The sequence below is a fragment of the Carya illinoinensis genome, chromosome 1, assembly GCF_018687715.1.
Source record: "Carya illinoinensis cultivar Pawnee chromosome 1, C.illinoinensisPawnee_v1, whole genome shotgun sequence".
Lineage (NCBI taxonomy): Eukaryota > Viridiplantae > Streptophyta > Magnoliopsida > Fagales > Juglandaceae > Carya > Carya illinoinensis.
The window spans coordinates 27,033,435-27,051,744 of NC_056752.1; the positions used below are offsets into that span (position 1 = coordinate 27,033,435).

General features: G+C 35.7%; 1 protein-coding gene across 1 annotated transcript in view; it reads left to right on the plus strand.

Annotated features, from left to right (window-relative positions):
• The window catches only part of LOC122314391 (isoleucine--tRNA ligase, cytoplasmic), a 34,375-nt gene extending 17,881 nt beyond the window's left edge, over positions 1 to 16,494 (plus strand). The window contains exons 9-28 of the mRNA XM_043129937.1: positions 2,078 to 2,156; positions 2,350 to 2,508; positions 4,520 to 4,609; positions 5,400 to 5,533; positions 6,043 to 6,202; positions 6,335 to 6,418; positions 6,669 to 6,881; positions 7,604 to 7,729; positions 10,805 to 10,942; positions 12,030 to 12,133; positions 12,240 to 12,303; positions 12,907 to 12,995; positions 13,109 to 13,250; positions 13,908 to 13,971; positions 14,053 to 14,120; positions 14,347 to 14,469; positions 15,206 to 15,271; positions 15,724 to 15,835; positions 15,926 to 16,017; positions 16,099 to 16,494. Of these exons, the coding sequence (XP_042985871.1) occupies positions 2,078 to 2,156; positions 2,350 to 2,508; positions 4,520 to 4,609; positions 5,400 to 5,533; positions 6,043 to 6,202; positions 6,335 to 6,418; positions 6,669 to 6,881; positions 7,604 to 7,729; positions 10,805 to 10,942; positions 12,030 to 12,133; positions 12,240 to 12,303; positions 12,907 to 12,995; positions 13,109 to 13,250; positions 13,908 to 13,971; positions 14,053 to 14,120; positions 14,347 to 14,469; positions 15,206 to 15,271; positions 15,724 to 15,835; positions 15,926 to 16,017; positions 16,099 to 16,206 (2,215 nt within the window). The 3' untranslated portion in view covers positions 16,207 to 16,494. The remainder of the gene's footprint in view (positions 1 to 2,077; positions 2,157 to 2,349; positions 2,509 to 4,519; positions 4,610 to 5,399; positions 5,534 to 6,042; positions 6,203 to 6,334; positions 6,419 to 6,668; positions 6,882 to 7,603; positions 7,730 to 10,804; positions 10,943 to 12,029; positions 12,134 to 12,239; positions 12,304 to 12,906; positions 12,996 to 13,108; positions 13,251 to 13,907; positions 13,972 to 14,052; positions 14,121 to 14,346; positions 14,470 to 15,205; positions 15,272 to 15,723; positions 15,836 to 15,925; positions 16,018 to 16,098) is intronic.
• Positions 16,495 to 18,310: the final 1,816 nt, after the last annotated feature.

The following is an 18,310-nucleotide window of genomic DNA, read 5'->3' on the forward strand; positions in this document are numbered from 1 at the left end:
TTATCTCAAGCGAGCACCTGGTCTTGGAATACTATATCGACCAAATGGACATTTTAGAGTTGAAGCATTTTCAGATACTGATTGGGCAGGATCTCCTTCAGATAGAAGATCTACTACGGGATATTGTACCTTTGTAGGAGGTAACTTGGTTACATGGAAGAGTAAGAAACAAACAGTAGTAGCTCGTTCTAGTGCGGAAGCTGAATACAGGGCAATGGCACATACTACTAGTGAGCTGACATGGTTACAACACTTTCTTCAAGAGATTGGGTTTCCAGCTCCTATCCCTCTCCAGCTATTTTGTGATAATCAAGCTGCACTGCATATTGCCTCTAACCCTGTGTTTCATGAGAGGACTAAACATATAGAGATTGATTGTCACTTCATTCGAGATAAGATACTAAGTGGTGACATTGCTACACCTTTCGTGAAGTCCGCAGATCAACTCGCAGATGTGTTTACTAAATCCTTGTGTTGGAGTCGATTAAAACCTATTTGTTTCAAGCTGGGTTTATATGATGTATATGCCCCAGCTTGAGGGGGAGTGTTAGAATATATCGTCTATAATGTGTTTGTATAAGGGTATATGGGTCTCTTGTATTTAGGGTATATATATACACTTGTGTGTAAACTGTGAATAAAATAATAGAGTACTATTTCATCAAATCACGTCTACAGACTCCAGCAAGAAAAGGTATTTTTTTTCGTTTGTTCTTTCTATAAGGCCCTCACTCCAAAGTCTAATTCTCAGTTTCCTTGGAGAAAGATCTGAAGTCACAAGGCACCGCCCAAAGCCTCGTTCTTTGTCTGGCGATGACTTGGGTGATGCCAAAAACTGTGGAGGTAGCGCTGGCTAGTTGGCCAAGTATAAGAGGCAGGCAACCGATTAAAGCTATGGGAAGATGATCCCTATTTGCATTTTGTGGAGTTTGTGGCAGGAGCGTAGTGAGCGGACTTTCGAAGACCAGGAAAGATCGTTGGAGGAGCTTAAACTTTTATTTTTTAGAACTCTTTGTAGATGGGCCATAGCTGTAGATTTTAATGGCATGGCCTTTTGAGATTTTCTTGCCTCTAATAGATGGGGCATCAGAGTTGTAATTCAAGTGTTGCTATTCTTTGATCAATAAAATTGTTTATTTATAAAAAAAAAAAAAAAAGGCACCATCTTCTACGTAGTTGCAATTTTTGGGCTGCCACTTACTCCTCTCCAGGAATAAAATAGACTTAACAACTCTTCTAGGCATCACCCATGCCAAACCAATCTGACTGAAAAGTCACTCCGCGTTGTACTCGCTGTCTCGCAATAAATTGGAAGATGATCAATGGACTCCCCACCCTCAGACATACAATACCAATCGATCACTGCGATGTGTCTTTTATGTTTTTCATGGTAAGAATCTTCCCTAAAGAGACTGTCTGGGCAATGAATGTAGCTCTGAAGGAAACCTTTGTCCTCCATATATTCTTCCATGAAAATGGGTTTTTATCATGAAGAATTAGGGTACTATGGAAGGAATGAATGCTGAAATCCGTGGCCTGGAGAATCTTATTACAAAGTTAAATTCTACAAAAAAGCTAACAAAATATAAACATGTGAGCTGAGTCATGCTTATAGAAGTTGGATGCATTTAATTAATAATCTGAAAGTTTTATTCTAGCTTGACTTATTGAATAAACAAACTGAACTAATATGAATAACTCGACTTGAGCTGTTCATAAGTAGAGTGGTTCAGTACCCTGGTCATAATCCAATTTATGTGGGAAAAGTGGGAGTCAATTTTCCTATTACCATCTTCTTGGGATGCATTGTGATGCTGCTAAAAAAATGGGAACCACTCCCCTGTTCCCCTTCTAACATAGATCTTTGTTTTCAAGACACTTTTGGGGAGTGGTAGATTGTTACAGGTTCACTGCCTGTTACAGTTAGGGATACTCATTATAATTTCTCTATGTTTTCCTTTTATTTCGTATTTTCCTCTTTCCCCTTTTCTTATTGTTGGTTTTGTATTTGTGCATGTGTGCACATCATTTTAAATGCTTACTTTCTTCCTGATTGAGCTACGCTGTATTTGTGTAGGTTCATTAAAGTAGAAGAGTTGAAAGAGAAATTGCTAGAAAACAACAAGCAGACCTACTGGGTTCCTGATTTTGTGAAGGTAAGATATCCCCCTTAAAACAAGACTGGTGACTTCTTTTTTATTTTTGTATGGCTTTTTCTTACCCTTTCTGAGTGATTCTGTAATCATTGTTGTGTATCATATGCATGATAGATGATGCTTGGGAAATCCATATGTTATAGATTGTTTAGTTGTTTAAAACATCTTTTGTCGGCTTGTGTTCATGCTAAAGGAAAAGCGATTCCACAATTGGCTGGAAAATGCGAGAGATTGGGCTGTTAGTCGAAGTAGGTTTTGGGGTACTCCTCTTCCTGTATGGATTAGTGAGGATGGTGAAGAAGTACTTGTCATGGATTCCGTTGAGAAACTTGAAAAGCTTTCTGGTGTTAAGGTTTGATCTCTCTCTCTCTCTCTCTCACACACACACACACACACCCCAACACTATTTATGTATTCGCAGCTTTTATTTGTCATGTAGATTAGTTCTGTTGTCTTTTTAAATCATTGCATCCAATCTTAATATCTTATTAAAAATGCATCCAATCTTTAGTATAAATTGACTATTTCATCGTGCTGCTTTGTTGGATAAGCTGACTCTTCTGGTTCATCTGAATTACTATCAGAAAAGGCTAAATCTGTGCAAAGCACTTTGATTAGAGGGTTTTGGAAGTGATTGGGAAAAACAGTTTCACTAAGAATTTTATTTCAATCTTCCTTTTGTCGTGCTTTTTTTCTTTTATTTATTTATTTATTTTTTTTTGGGGGGGGGGGGGGGGGGGGGGGATCTTTCTCTTGCTCATGACTAGTATGCAAGGGTGGAAACCCTATCCCTTTTTGGGAACATGAAAATGCCTTCTTACTCGACACATAGATGTGAATATACATATACCGACACATCCTTTGAGACCTACTCATTTTGAAGTTGTGTGCATGCTTGCGCCCATGAGGGTGAGAGGCTGTTTCTATTCTGTTGCTGAACTTAGTATGTGATTTCACTCAAACCCAATATTTTCATGGTTATGAAATTGTCGTTTTTTTTTAATAAACACTGGCCTAGATGATCTACCCTTTTTAGATAGAGATTGAGGTGCCCGTTTTTAAAGTATCATTGTTTGTCTTTATATTTAGTAATATGAAAGTTTGTGCATTAAATGGCTTCCACACTGTGGATACTGTGAATTGCATGGGTTTTGTATATGGTAAGTGGAGGAGAGTATTTCCTTTGCCTGATTCTGGTGGGAAGGAGCCAATTTGAGGCTATTTAATTTGATAATCCTCCTGTTCCTCAATAGTATGGGGAATATTGTTGTGGTACCGAATTTCAATTGTGCCTGAGATGTCTAGGGAGCACAATTGAGAGTCAGTAGTGCTTCCCCCCACCCACCATTTTCTTTACAAGAAATAGGAAAAAGGCTAACTTTAGTTGATGGAGGCCAAGAAAATGGAAAAAGGCTCACATTAGTTGATGGAGGCTAATCAAGAGTTAGGAATTATGAGGTTAGATCTATTTTCCAGACGGAGGGGGAGATGTGAAGATAGGTTGGGCTTAGTGTGTGAAAGCTTTCGACTTTTCCAATGGTTTTCCTAAGGTGGGTTGGAAGAACTTTCACTGTTTTCAACTGTTCTCCCAAGGTGGGTTTTCTTGCTTCTTTCATTTTACCCCTTTTTGTGGGGTCACAGGGCAGATTGTGCTTTTCTGGTAATTAGTCAGAGAATGCATGCTATTTCTGGTTCTTGTATAAGCACCTGTTTTGATTTTAGTGGTTGTCTGCCGAGAAACAGCCCTCATTATCTCCTTATTGAATAAGTAGGTTTGGGGCATGATATCCCGGTAAATGTTTACTATGGACGGCTGTACTGTTATGCTTTATTTGAAATCTGCTGTGGACAGAACAGTAGTGTTGAAGGGAAATGTGCTCCTTAGCGTAGGATCATGATCTGTTTGGTTTTTCTATTGCTGTTCAATTTGTGTGCCACTGTGGCATTCATTCCATGTAATGCCCTAATGGAAGGCCCAAACCACATGGCTTATACTCCAAAAGGACTAGTCAATGATACAATTAGAGCTCCATTGGAACCTTATAAAGAGCAAGAACTTATCCTTTCCAAGCAATGTGGGATCCCAGACACCACCTACCCTCAATTTTATCATATTTTTTTCACAATCATATGATAAAATTGAGGGTAGGTGGTGTATGGGATCCCACATTACTTGGAAAAGATAAGTTCTTGCTCTTTATAAGGTTCCAATGGAGCTCCAATTGTATCATTGACTAGTCATTTTGGAGTATAGGCCATGTTGTTTGGGCCTTCCATTGGGGCATTACATTACATCTAGCATTCCCTGCTGCCAATTATTTCTCCTTTGCCTTTTCTTATTTTGGGTAATCTGCATTGTACAGGTGGATGATCTGCATCGTCATAAGATTGATCATATTACAATTCCCTCTAGTCGCGGCCCTGAATTTGGTGTCCTTCGACGCATAGCTGATGTAAGATTTCTGAATCAGGGCTATGCAGTGGAATGCCCAGACTTCATTTTTTTGGAACTTTTTTTTCCACAGTAGAATTCCAATTTGGATGTCTATCTTCAGTTGGAAGGTTTTCGTCACTTTAATGGCATCAACCGTTCACACCCAGTTGATTCACAGCATGATTTTGTTTTTTGTTTTTTTCTTCTGAGAGGTAGATAATAGCCTTTGTTGACTAGGACTGTCTTGGCTTTCTTTTTTTGGAACTGTTTTTTCCATAGTACAATTCTATTTTAGGTAACCACTTTAAGATTTTCAGCTCATATATGCTCATTCAAAAGTAATATAATTATATGTGATTCAGATTTGAATTGAAAGACAAAAAATTGTGGGAGAATCCCTGTCTATCTTCATTTGGAAGGTCTTTGTGACTTTAGTAGCATCAAGTGTCCACACGCAGTTCTTTTATAGCATAAGTTTTTTTAGAAGGAAGATAATGGTCTTTGTTGTCATTGACGTTAGATCTTGTTGTACCTTCTGACAAAGCCTGTTAGTTACCCTCTTTGGGTGGTGCAGCAGCTCATTTTGGAGGAATAAAAAGGCATAGGCTTCTAAACAATTGGGGAAGAACTACATGTATCTTTTGGCTATATCGTTTATGCATCTCATTGTGTATTTCTCCAATTGTATTAAGGATGGCTTGAAGTTTCTGACATGCCTTTTTTCATGTGCCTGATAAATAAAAACATGTTTTTGTGCTCCACTAATTTTCTTCATGGTTTTAATGATAATTTTGTTGGTTATCTTTCAGGTGTTTGATTGTTGGTTTGAGAGTGGGTCCATGCCTTATGCTTATATCCATTATCCATTTGAGAATGTTGAACTCTTTGAGAAAAACTTTCCTGGGCACTTTGTGGCTGAAGGGCTTGATCAAACGCGTGGATGGTTAGTTTCTTGGCTTTTAGATATTTTTGCTTTGTAATATTTGCCAGATTTGAGAAGGATTTGAATCCTTGATTTCATAGTTGTTGATAAATACTTTGCATTCACAATCAAATATGATTCCTCAATTATTATTATTTTTTTTCACAATGCCATTCCCTTATATGTTCTGTTCACATTGCATTTTTGTTTTTTTATTTTTGTGCTATCATAATTTGAGTTACAGTTATTTTTTCGTCACTTGCTTTAATGTAAATGAATCCAGTTTTCCATAATTTATGGATGGTGGTAATCCATTAGCTTTTTAAAATGATAATAAAATCCTTTCGAGTCTCATGATATTTATGTTGATAGTGTAATGATACATTGATAATGATTACTAAATATCTCAACTGCCTTAGTGGAACATTTTTTTTTTTCTTTGCACTACACTTGAGGAACATCAATATTTCCTAGTATTTAACTGTGCTTGATTGTTGATAATATCTAGTCTTTGTCTTTTCACTCTGCAGGTTTTATACTCTCATGGTGTTGTCTACTGCATTATTTGGAAAGCCTGCATTTAGGAATCTCATTTGTAATGGACTTGTCCTGGCGGAGGATGGAAAGAAGATGAGTAAAAGTCTGAAAAACTATCCTTCACCTTTGGAAGTCATTGATAATTATGGAGCTGTGAGTTATTTTACAAAACCTTCTATCAGCGTCCTTTTATTATGATTCATCAGTTTTCCTGTCGTGATTTGTTCTTTGAGTTTTTAACTGCTTTCTCGTACTATGGTGTATATCTTCATTGGCTATGTATAGGATGCATTACGATTGTACCTCATAAACTCCCCAGTGGTGCGCGCAGAGCCCTTGCGTTTCAAAAAGGAAGGAGTTCATGGTGTTGTGAGTATTGTGCATCTATTGCTTGAATTCAACTTTTGCATTAGATTTTCAATCATTTTTGTTGATATCTGGTATGGGCTAGGTGTTTTCTTGTATACGTCCAGTGTACTTAGTTACTCCTATTGATATATATAATATTTTTAATCATCAATTTTATTTATTTTTTGTTGATATCTAATACATTTATTTTTATCTTGATATACTCTAATATATCCACATCTCTGTTTCTTATGGTTTAATTTCTTCCCAGGTCAGGGATGTTTTTCTTCCCTGGTACAATGCATATAGATTCCTTGTTCAGAATGCTAAAAGACTTGAAGTTGAGGGATTTGCACCATTCATACCCATTGATCAAGCCTCTCTCCAAAATTCATCTAATGTGCTTGACCAGTGGATCAACTCAGCTACACAGAGTCTTGTTTATTTTGTCCGCCAAGAGATGGATGGTTATCGCCTTTACACGGTTAGATATCAACCACTCATTACCTTGCAAAATGTGGATTATTGTATTTGTATTACGAGAGACATTGTATGATGTATATTTTGAGTACTACTAAAAACAATTATGTACTGAGCCATGGAAAAAGGGTTTGATTTATTATATTGTCTTGTAAAGTGAAGCTGACGTGGCCAAAGTCATAGTATTTACTCTCAAACGGATTTCATTTATAGAATCTTTTATTTAAGAAAATTGTTGAAGTAGGTAAAATTTTCTTTATACCATTTTTTGAATGGAAAATTATTATACTGGGTTGTCATTTTTTTTTCCTTTTTTTTTTTAAAAACTCTATTTATTGTTTTATGTAACTTTTTGTAGACGTATGGGTTTACCAAGTATACATTATTTGGGTTTGGTTGAGCTTGAGTTGTATTTAGACTACTCTTAGTAATACATTATAAACATTTAAACCATCTTGATGAACTAAAATAATGTGCATTGGTTTTTAAAACTATTATGAATTTAAGTATATGCATTGATTTTGACACTTACCAATGCTTTCCCATCCCATATGACACACCTGCCTATGCTTGGATACTATGCATTAAAGTTTCTGTATCAGTTCTAAATAGTTTTATTTCCCTTCTGACAATGTTGTTCTAGTTCTTCCTGCTGCTTCCCCCCTCCACATGAAATTGTACATTTCGATTCCAAATTCACTATTAATGGCTCTATTGACTTTATAGGTGGTTCCATATCTCTTGAAGTTTCTTGACAACTTGACAAACATATACGTACGGTTCAACCGTAAGAGACTTAAAGGTCGTACTGGAGAAGACGACTGTAGGACAGCACTCTCAACTCTTTACAATGTATGATGGAAGTAACACATGCTTAATACCTCTGCCTAACTATGTCAATTTTTGTTAATCTTGATTGTGCTTTTTGGTTACCATTTTTGTTTGGTTGAGTACCTGCGACAACTTTTATTTTATTCGGCAATCGCTATTATTTAGTTCTATGCATGTGTAATTTCTGTAACACCCTTTTCCCCTAGGGTTAGGAATGCTACACTTACCCAGCTTTGCTTCAGTTAAGAGATCCAACATAAAAAAAAAAAAAATTTACCTCATTTTATTAAAATCATAAAATTGAAGCACAACGTAGAAATTGTCTTGATAATTGAAAATAAATATCATCATGACACTTGTGAAAACATTTTATTATTCAAACTAGGGATTCTTGTCCCAGTTTGAATTCCCACCTAAGTCTGGCCTGCCTACTCTTCAATCATCCTCATCACTTGGACATTTAAAACCATAAAAATATACAAAAGTGACAAATGACTAAACTAGGAGGTTTTACGAAATTAAGTGTAGGCTTTACTTCAAAAACATTAGTACTTATACATACATAACTTATGGAACAACCAACATTTCACATATTTGACAATTAGTGACCCACAACTAAAGTAACAACAAATTTATCATATCCAATAAGTAGTAAACAATCACGTAATGGAAAAGATATATGTCAGCTAAGATTGAATGTTCATTGCATATTTCACTAAACTTGTCTTTTGCTTGCTTTATGGTCAATACACATTAACCCTTGTGCAAGGTTGTGCACTGGTCCCACATTCTATGCACACAGGGTCAACTGCTAGACTGCTTATAACATAGCTTATCTTTGGTGTACCACACCTTTTACTAGCTTATCTTTGGTGTACCACACCTTTTACTTTTATGGTGTACCACACCTTTTACTTTTACTTCCGTGCTGATCCCACATCCTGTGCGGACAGGGGCAACTGCTAGACTGCTCATAAATTAGCTTATCTCAGGTGGACCAGACCTTTAATAGTACTTCCATGTGGCTTGCGAATCAATCCATGACTTTGCATTAGCACTATGCATCCCTTATGACCATCTTTTTATGCTTAAACATTCATTCACATTAATTGTATGGTCTTATAAGCTTTTTATGGCATGTGTAATAAAATGTGAGCTAACATGACATTCACATCAAACATGTGAACGGCATAATGACATTACTACTTTGAACGCATCACATCATAGTTTTCATTATACATCATGCATTCTTAAATAACTTGCATGCTATAATAGCTTAGGTACATAAAAGGGGCTTTAAATTAAGGGTCATATATAGCATGAATACCTAGCATAATAATTTAACAATACCTTTCAAGCAAGAACAAAATGTTATGATACACATAAGGGTATAATCATGTTGGTTATTCTCTTAGCTTCGACAAATTAATGAGCATATATTGAGAGAGAAGTGATAAAAGCTTTCAAGTTTGAGGGAAGATTGTGGAGGTCCTTGAGGCTTCCTTTTTCCAATCTCTTTGTCATTAGATGGCAACACATTTGTCTTTTATTAATTTCTTTTTAATGGTTTTCTTAACCCCTAGGGGTTGGCTCAAGGGGTAAGGGACTTGGCATCAAGCATATGGCTCCCTTAAGGTTTAAGGTACGAACTTTTGAGTGTAACAAATTTTTATGGGCCACGTACATTAGTGGAAGCCTGATGATTTACCTGAACCGTGTGATGTGGGCACGTTGCACCACGGGTCCAACGTTTAGCGAGGAAAAAAAGACATTTTTGCATTGTCTTCGGGGTTGTAATACTCCATATTGAGAGAGTATGAGATTTTGGTGAATGAGATCCCACATTGTTTGGAAGGGAGAAATTCTTACCATTTATAATGATGATTCTAATGGACTCTAATTGTATAATTGACTTGTCCTTTTAGAGGATGGGTTGACATCTTGCTTGAGCTTTCCTTGGATCATGGTGATGGTATCATAGCCCCTAGCCAATGCGATAATCCATACTGAGTGAATATAAGAAGGGTGAATGAGATCCCACATTGGTTGGAAGTGAGAGGTTCTTGTGCTTCATAATGATTCTAAGGGGTTTCAATTGTATCATTGATTAGTCATTTTGGAGTATGGGACTAGATATATCTTTGGTTTTTCTTGGGTCGTTATAGGGGTTCCTCATCATGAAAAAAACGTTTTTTAATGGTTTTCACGTGAAAAGAAAAAGTTTCTTAATGGTTTTCGCGGTCCTTATACTTTTTATGATTAGGTTTATCTCTTGCATCCCTCAATGTACTTGGGTCATGCCTTTTTGCTCATTAATAAGTTCTAACTTATAAGGGTGTGATTTGTCTTAGGCTGGTTTGGACACTTGGAGTATCTCATAATTCTGTGAATAGTAGTAAAATAGTTTGAGTTAAAATGCTTTATTGGGTTTTGGGAAAGGAGAGAAAAAAAGTTGAATGAAAATATTATGAAGTTGAAAAGTCGTTTGAATATAATTTTTTAATATTATTTTTGCTTTGAAGTTTGAATAAGTTGTGTTTTGTTTTGAATTTTTGAAAGTTATAATGATTAGGTAATGATTAGATGAAAAAGCTGAAGATTTGAAATTAAAAAGTGTTTTATGTTTGAGAGATGTTCGGGAGAGAAATTGTGGGAAGTTTTGAGAAATTCTCATCTCATTTACTAAACGGACCCTTAACCATTGGTCACTTTTTAGTCTATTCTCTCCCACACGCATTATATCTTCAAGGGAGAGAAAAATGATATGTTGCCTAGATAAATGTGTACTGTACTGCATCTCTTCTTATAACTATTAAATATATGATTTGGATGGGATAGTATCTAAACTCTAGTCTTACTCCTTATTTGCCTATGTAAACTGATACAATTAAAAATGTGGGAGCAATCATCTAGCATTTTATGCCTCTATTAGTTATTGAAACAGTTCTCTTGTACGGACTTGCTTACATTACATATCCGAGTCTTTTGTTTTTGTACTGCTTGGTTATAATCCATTTTTTGCTGTAACATGCCAATTCTTAGATATTGGGGTATGCCTATCGGGCCGTCATAAAATTCCCTTGTCTTATTTTTCAGGTCCTTCTGGTGTCATGTAAAGTAATGGCACCATTTACTCCATTTTTTACTGAAGTTCTGTATCAAAATCTTCGAAAAGTTTCCAATGGGTCAGAGGAAAGCATTCATTATTGCCGGTTTCCTCAAGAAGAAGGGAAGGTATAGATGATTTTCATCAGGGCCATTTCCATCTTATGTTGCCCTTTTTCATACATTCCTTGTTTTTGTTATTTCTTAAAGTTTGTGTTCTATGATTGCATATACTTGACCGGGTAACCAGGGTAAAGCTGTATATGAAGATCTTATCTAACTGATTAAAAATTGCTTTTGGTTATTCCAGCCATCACATTAAGGTCAATTTCGATGTCCTCTATGCAAATATGTTCGTATCACGTAAATTTTTGGTTACACACCGTTCTGCAGCCACCCACCCCCTCCTTTTTTTTGATAAGTACCGTTATGCAGTCCCGTTATTGTGAATTTCTTAATTTTTGGATGAATTTCAATATATCTTATTAATTTTACAGCTTAATAACTATTATCAACCCTTGCTGTTCAGCTGTATGCCAATTAAGTGGACCTTCTTAGTTGAAATTTTCACAGCTACCATATCCTTGTATGTTTATTCTATCTATATTTATAGTACCAATCAATTCCATACTACTAGATTTAGCCAACTTCTTAAACATACTCCCAGATATCTTCTTTATTGCCTTTATGACCGGGAAGAAACCATTTTACTGATGTAGCCCAAATGGCATTGCTTGCCCCCATAAATAAGACATGGAGGACAAGATCCCTGGTTTAATTCTGCATGTACCACCAAAGAATGTAGCTAGACCAACATACCTCTTGTAACTTGGAGACTCTGTGAGGCCCATGGTCATGGAGTAAAATCAGAACAGTTAAATAACAAATAATGTTATCCCAAACCATGTATAATGTGGGTTTAATTTTGGTCTTGACGATCATTAAGGATGTATGGATTGCTGCATGACACTGGTCAGTATTTAAACATGCTATATAAAAAAGTAGAATATAACAAGTCTACTTATCAAGAAGAAAAAATAAGCTACAACCTTACAAGCTAACCAAGCCATAATTTTAACTAGTCTCGGTTTTTATTGAGTTCATTGTGCTGATTTAATTTGGTGGTTCAAGCTATGTCTGATGTTGAGCATTTTTTTAACTTTTTGCAAATTCTGACACTGTTCAATTGCTATTTCAATTTTTTTTTTTTCCTCAGAGGGGGGAACGAATTGAACAAAGTGTTGCAAGGATGACAACTATTATTGATCTTGCCCGCAACATTCGTGAGCGGCACAACAAACCTCTTAAAACACCACTAAGGTTAAGCTTCACTTTTGATGTTTTTGCTTGTTCTTTCGAGTTCATATTCTCATATCTGCCTTCTTCACTATTTTGTGTTTCTTTTTCTTTTTTTCTGAGACTGCAGGGAAATGGTAGTAGTTCATCCTGATGCAGACTTTCTCAATGATATAGCTGGAAAGTTAAGAGAGGTATATGAACGTTAGTCTACAGTGTACATGTGTTTCTTCACACTTGTAGGATCAATCAGGTGTCCTTATAACCAGTGGATCAACTTTGCCATTTGCTTGGGGAAAAAAACCTTCTTTGCCATTAATAAATCCTGGACTTTTTACTTATAATTTTTTTTTTTATATATATTTTTCAACAACTATCTTGTTTGGTTTGGTCTATGCTACTAGCTGTTCATCTAGGTACTTTTTTTTTTTAAATAGAAAAAGGATCAGTTAATTCTATATTAAAAAATACTCACATGCTGATTTTTCCAGGGTTAAATCTTGAGGTTATGTCTGTGCATAACTTCCATCCAAACTTTATTTTTCTTCATAGGATAATAGAGAGTGACTGAGCCAGACTGTTTCTTACTTAATACATTTCACGTTCAATATATACAATAGCTTGTTGTCATGTTAGCACGGTATGGTTGTTACTAATAGGCACATTGAAATGTCGTATACTTTCACTTACTGATGTGTTTGCTCTGGGCTGTCATTTCCCCCGTTTTGGGCCATCTATTATTTAACTTCCACAACCAGGGCTGCCTTTTTACTTAGTTGATTCCATTTACATTGCAGTATGTGCTAGAGGAACTCAATGTACGTTCTCTTGAGCCATGCAATGATACCTTGAAATATGCTTGTTTACGTGCAGAACCTGATTTTAGGTATGTTTAACTGTTATTACCCTTAAGAAAGCTATAATTATTTTTATCTTTAAGAAAGCTTTGTAATCTTGTTTTATGCTTCTGCCTGATGGCATTTGGTGGTTTTCTTCTAGTGTGTTAGGTAAGCGGCTTGGAAAATCTATGGGAGTCGTTGCTAAGGAAGTCAAAGGAATGTCACAGGAAGATATTTTAGCTTTTGAGAGAGCTGGCGAAGTTACTATTGCAGGTCATTGTTTGAAGCTGACTGATATTAAGGTGCTCGTCTTTTTTACTAAATTAATCTCCTGTCCTGTTCAATACATCTGCAAAACTATGTTTGATATTTTATTTTAATGTGTACGTTGTCTTGTACATAGATACATTTTTCCAGGTCTTGAACAGCTGGCAGAATAACCAAATTATCGTCGATTTGTCATGCATAATACCTTGGAAATGAATATGTTCCTTCAAAAAGTGATTTAAGGGTTTGAAAGTGACCGCCATGGCCTTCCCATTGATTTGATTTTATGCAAGAATGTGGTAGAAATAATTCCATTGTAGATGTGAAAAATCTTACCCATTTGGCAAACATGGAAGGAGTTTGTGTTTTTTTGTTTGATCATCTTAGTGGCAAGTGCAGGAAAAATTGTAGAGTTTTAATATGAAGACTTGTTTCTCTCTATTTATTTTTTACCAGAAGGCTGGATGAATTACTGTTTTCATCTCTTCATTTTGACTGTAGAAATGTGATCTTCACAATCCGATTTTAGATTTTTGATACTTTGGTCTAGTACATCATTCAAAAAATACACTAGTTGTAGTGGGGCGTACCTATAATAATTTTTAGCTGTTTTGTAAAAGAGATAACAATGTGGCATTTTGATTTTTAGGGGCTAAGATACTGCTAATTCTCATATTCTTAGTAACTTTCAGGTTATTCGGGATTTCAAATGTCCTGATGGATTTACAGATAAGGAGATTGATGCAACAGGAGATGGTAGCAATTACAAATGACATCCAAATATAATTTATCTTGTTACTGTTTCCTGTTTTACACACTCTATATACCATGTTTCAGGTGATGTTTTGGTGATTTTGGATTTGCGTGCGGATATCTCATTGTTTGAGGCTGGTGTTGCTCGTGAGGTGAAGTGCAAACTATGCTTGTTATACATTATATGATTTCTAATCGTGAGAATTCCATCAACTTCTTACCATGTGGAATACATTCATCTTTTATTCTGTAATGACTTCTTTGTTGTTGAGGGCTTCCTTAATTTTTTTTTTTTTCAGTTGGTATTCATTGAAGTTTGTATTCCCAAACTGGGGACATATGATTATGACTGAATTCTTTAAAATTTTACAATTGCAGATTGTGAATAGAATTCAGAAGTTACGGAAGAAAGCTGCCCTAGAACCTACTGACATTGTGGAGGTTTACTTCAAATCGTTGGATGAAGATAAATCACTCTCAGAACGAGTTTTGAGTTCCCAAGTAATATTATTGTTATCCATATGAGAATGTTTCTACTTGACTTTTTATTGATATAGGTTGGGTGGGAGTGGGGAAAGAGCATTAACCTCCTGATTATTGTGCTGCTAAAGGAGAGTATCGCAATAGATGTTTATGGATTTAGAGAAACTAATCAATCTGTGATCTTTATTCTGTTTTCGACTTTCCCAAAAAGTTCTCTATTGGTTGTTGGAGGATATTAGTTTAAATTTGACATATTATTCTTTATCAAGTTGCCAGGAATTGTGAAGGATTGAGTTACCCTTTTGACTGGGTATGTGTGTCAGATTTTCCACTAATCCAGATGCCAAGTCATGTGCATTTACTTGCAAAAATAATGCATTCGAGCTTATGGGAATTTATGTATCATCTGTTTCTTGACTCTCTTCAATGGTTTTCAGTAATAATAGGAGTTACCATTTAGGTGGTTGGCTCCCCACCTTTTCTTTCTTCACATTTCAACCATTTTTTCCCAAAGCCTTCGTTTTCCGGGCTTTGCTGCCCCATTTTTACCAGTATTATGTGGAGAGAGAGAGATTATATGTTTCTGTTTGCTCTGATTGCATTTGAAAATTTCGACATGTGAACGATTGTTAAATCATAGTTATCTCTCAGTTTAGGTTAGTAAGTGATTTTTGTGTCCTGTCATCTGTCTGACATGCAACCACTCTTTATGTGAAGTGCCATTCGTTTATAGCTCAGTTTATTTTATGTTCAGGATTCATACATTGCAGATGCCATTGGCTCCCAATTGCTTCCTTCTACTATGATGCCATCACAGGCAGTAAGTATATTTTTTTAACAAGTAATTGAAGATTTTATTGTAAAGGAAAAAGGCATAACCCAGGTACACAATAAATTTGTAAGGGGAACACCTAATTAGAAATGGGAGAAATAGGAAAAGAGACAAGGAAATCAGGGAAACCCTGGCCATTAAAATCTATAGAAGCTTCCCAAAATCAGCATGTCTTTTGCATCAGCTTGGAGCAAATTTTTGAAGGACAATCTGCTATAACTAGCGTTCAAAATCAGCATAAATTTATATTAAATCTTTTTTTTTTCTTGGAAAATAAATAGTTCTAAATAGTGCATACAAATCCTTTTACAGTTTGGAATCTTTTTGCTAACCAAAAAATGGGGTGGGGAAGTGTCTATTTTAAACGCAATGTTGCTTTCTGATGGCCCATCAATGGTTTGACTCATATTTTTGCTTATCATGTGTCGCTGAAATTTCAGATCATTATTGGTGAGGAGACTTTCCATGGGATCTCGGGCATGTCATTTGTTATCAGCTTAACAAGACCTGCGCTAGTGTTCAATCTAGACGCCATTCTTGCATCATATGCAGGTTGGAATGCCCATACATGTTTGTTCCACCAATGAAGTCCTCTCTCTCTCTCTCTCTCTCTCTAATAGAATGTTTATCAATGGTTGGCAGGAAATATGAAGTTTGCTCAAGGTCTGCAGACTTACTTGCTATCAAGGGATCATTCAGTTTTGAAGTCGGAGTTTCAACTTGGGAATGGGAAGGTATGTGCTCCAAAAGCTTGTATGCTTGAGCAAGTTTGATATTTGTCTCATGGTCCTTTGTTTATCCTTTTTATTCTTCAGATAACGGTCAGTTGCATTGAAAATTTGCCTCCGGTTGATTTGTTTTTGGGGGAACACCTTTTCTTGACAGTTGGCGATTATGTTTCTTCCACAAAAAAATCTGAGTGACTTGATCCTTACATAAGGATCCCATCGTCTTTCTCTCGTTCTCTCGGTACCAAGCTTTTGCCCAAAAAATATAAAAGGAATGTTACATTCAGGCAGTTATAAGTTATATTCATTTTTGTTGTACAAATTCATAGAAAGCGAAATTAAAATGCCAGTTAGTCTTGTGCTTGTTTCAATCGCATAGCTGCTCTTTCTGTATTTTTATTTATGAGGTTAGACTTGGATTAAAATGTGCACTATTTTTAGTGTCTTTTGCTTTCTTTTGTTTTAAACATTCGTTTTTCCAAATTATAATGAGAAAAAAAATCTCTTAGTCTGTCTTTAAATTAAGCGCATTGGGTTTTACAACATGGAAAGTCGTTTCCATTGTATAATAATAATACTCGAAGGTACGAGTTTTTGTGAAGGAAAAATCTGGTTGTAAGCGATTATGCTTACCAATACATGCACCCATCAAATATGATTGGTCAGAAAGTAGACTCTATTAAAAATAATGTTAATTTGAATTTTGAGTATAAAACCATCAACATTGATACGTAAGTTCGTTTGTATGTATCAAAACTGTCTTTGAAAGTATCTGCAGTCGCAAAATTTGTATTCTTGTGGAAATTTGTTTAGAATTTGGTTACACCAATCTTAGGGCAGTGCTTCCACTAGTAATTGACACGTGTTAGCATTCCGATCTGTTCATCCTTGGGGAATGGCATTGGCAGCGTGCCTTATTCCTCAATGCGATGTTATAAAAGCTCCTCTAATGTATCTCATATTGCTTGCAGAAAACAATTGTAGATGTTACCGATGTCTCGTAGTTTTTCAGTCAGTTTATAACATTTAGTGTAGCCTGCTGCTTGCAATCTAGAACAAGTGCTGACCGATTACCATTAACAAGTTATTTGTTCCCTTTTCAAGTACTTGGGCCCAACACTTACCACTGTCAATGCTATTTACACGGCCACGAAACCAACTCCTTGACGTTCAAATTCCACAGTACTAAAGATAATGGGAAGCATGTCCCAAAAAATGGACATACACTACCTTTAAGAAAGGTGGTTTAAACCGAAAAGGAAACTGTTTGCTCAGAAACCTCGGCCTCATCGACCTTTTCAGCATCGTCTCCAAAACTGGAAGCTATAGGAACAAGTTCAGGCACCTCGATCATGAGTAGATCGGCGTCAAAATCATTATTGGGAGTCGTCCATAATGCCTGCTCATTGAAAACCTAACTCTTACAGCTGACAACCTGACCATTGCTTTCAGCATGACTACGCTGCTTGTTGCAAAAGATTTGTTACATATCATCACATACACCACAATTTTTTTTTATTTTTTATTTTTGGTTTTTATTCTTATTAAACTAATTGAATGTTTTTATTCATCATCCATATACTACATATTTAGGAAAAAAAATAAAAAGTCATGTATACTGTGTGGTGTAGAGATGATGACTAGAATTTTTAGCTGTTCCAATCATCCTAATCACTTCCCATATTTCAAGTGGCTGAACTAAGATGGAAAAACAACGAAGTATGTTTCTAAAATGGTAAAAGTTTAAGATATTCTCATCTCTCATTCTTAAGTCTGTGTAAAGAATATCTCTCATTCTTAAGTCTGTGTAAAGATGTTCACATTACTTAAATGATGAATTTTGAATTGTAAGATAGAAATTTTAAAATTTATTTTTCAAATCCAATTGTCATATAAGCACTTTATTAAACGTGCTCTACATATTACCTTGAAAATAAAATATTTCATATATATACATATATATCTCTGCACAGAACCTGCGCAAAGTCTCCTGTGATAATCATTTTCCATGTACATATATACATAAAGGGAGGGCTTTTATTTTTATTTTTATTTTTTTTAGACACTTGAATAGATGAAATGACTTTCAGCGCATGGTCTTGTAGTTGTAGCATTTTGGTTGCCCTTTGGGTAATTTTGTATTTTTGCCGATTATGTCCTTTGATTTCCACGTTGTTTGTAGGCTTCCACTGGTTTTTCCAACTTTTCGCTTCCATTGCTAGTTGTCTTGTCTTGTCCAGCAGCTCTAGATAACTTGGTCTCCAATTTCCTTCTTTTTGCTAATGTTTTTCTTGCTCTG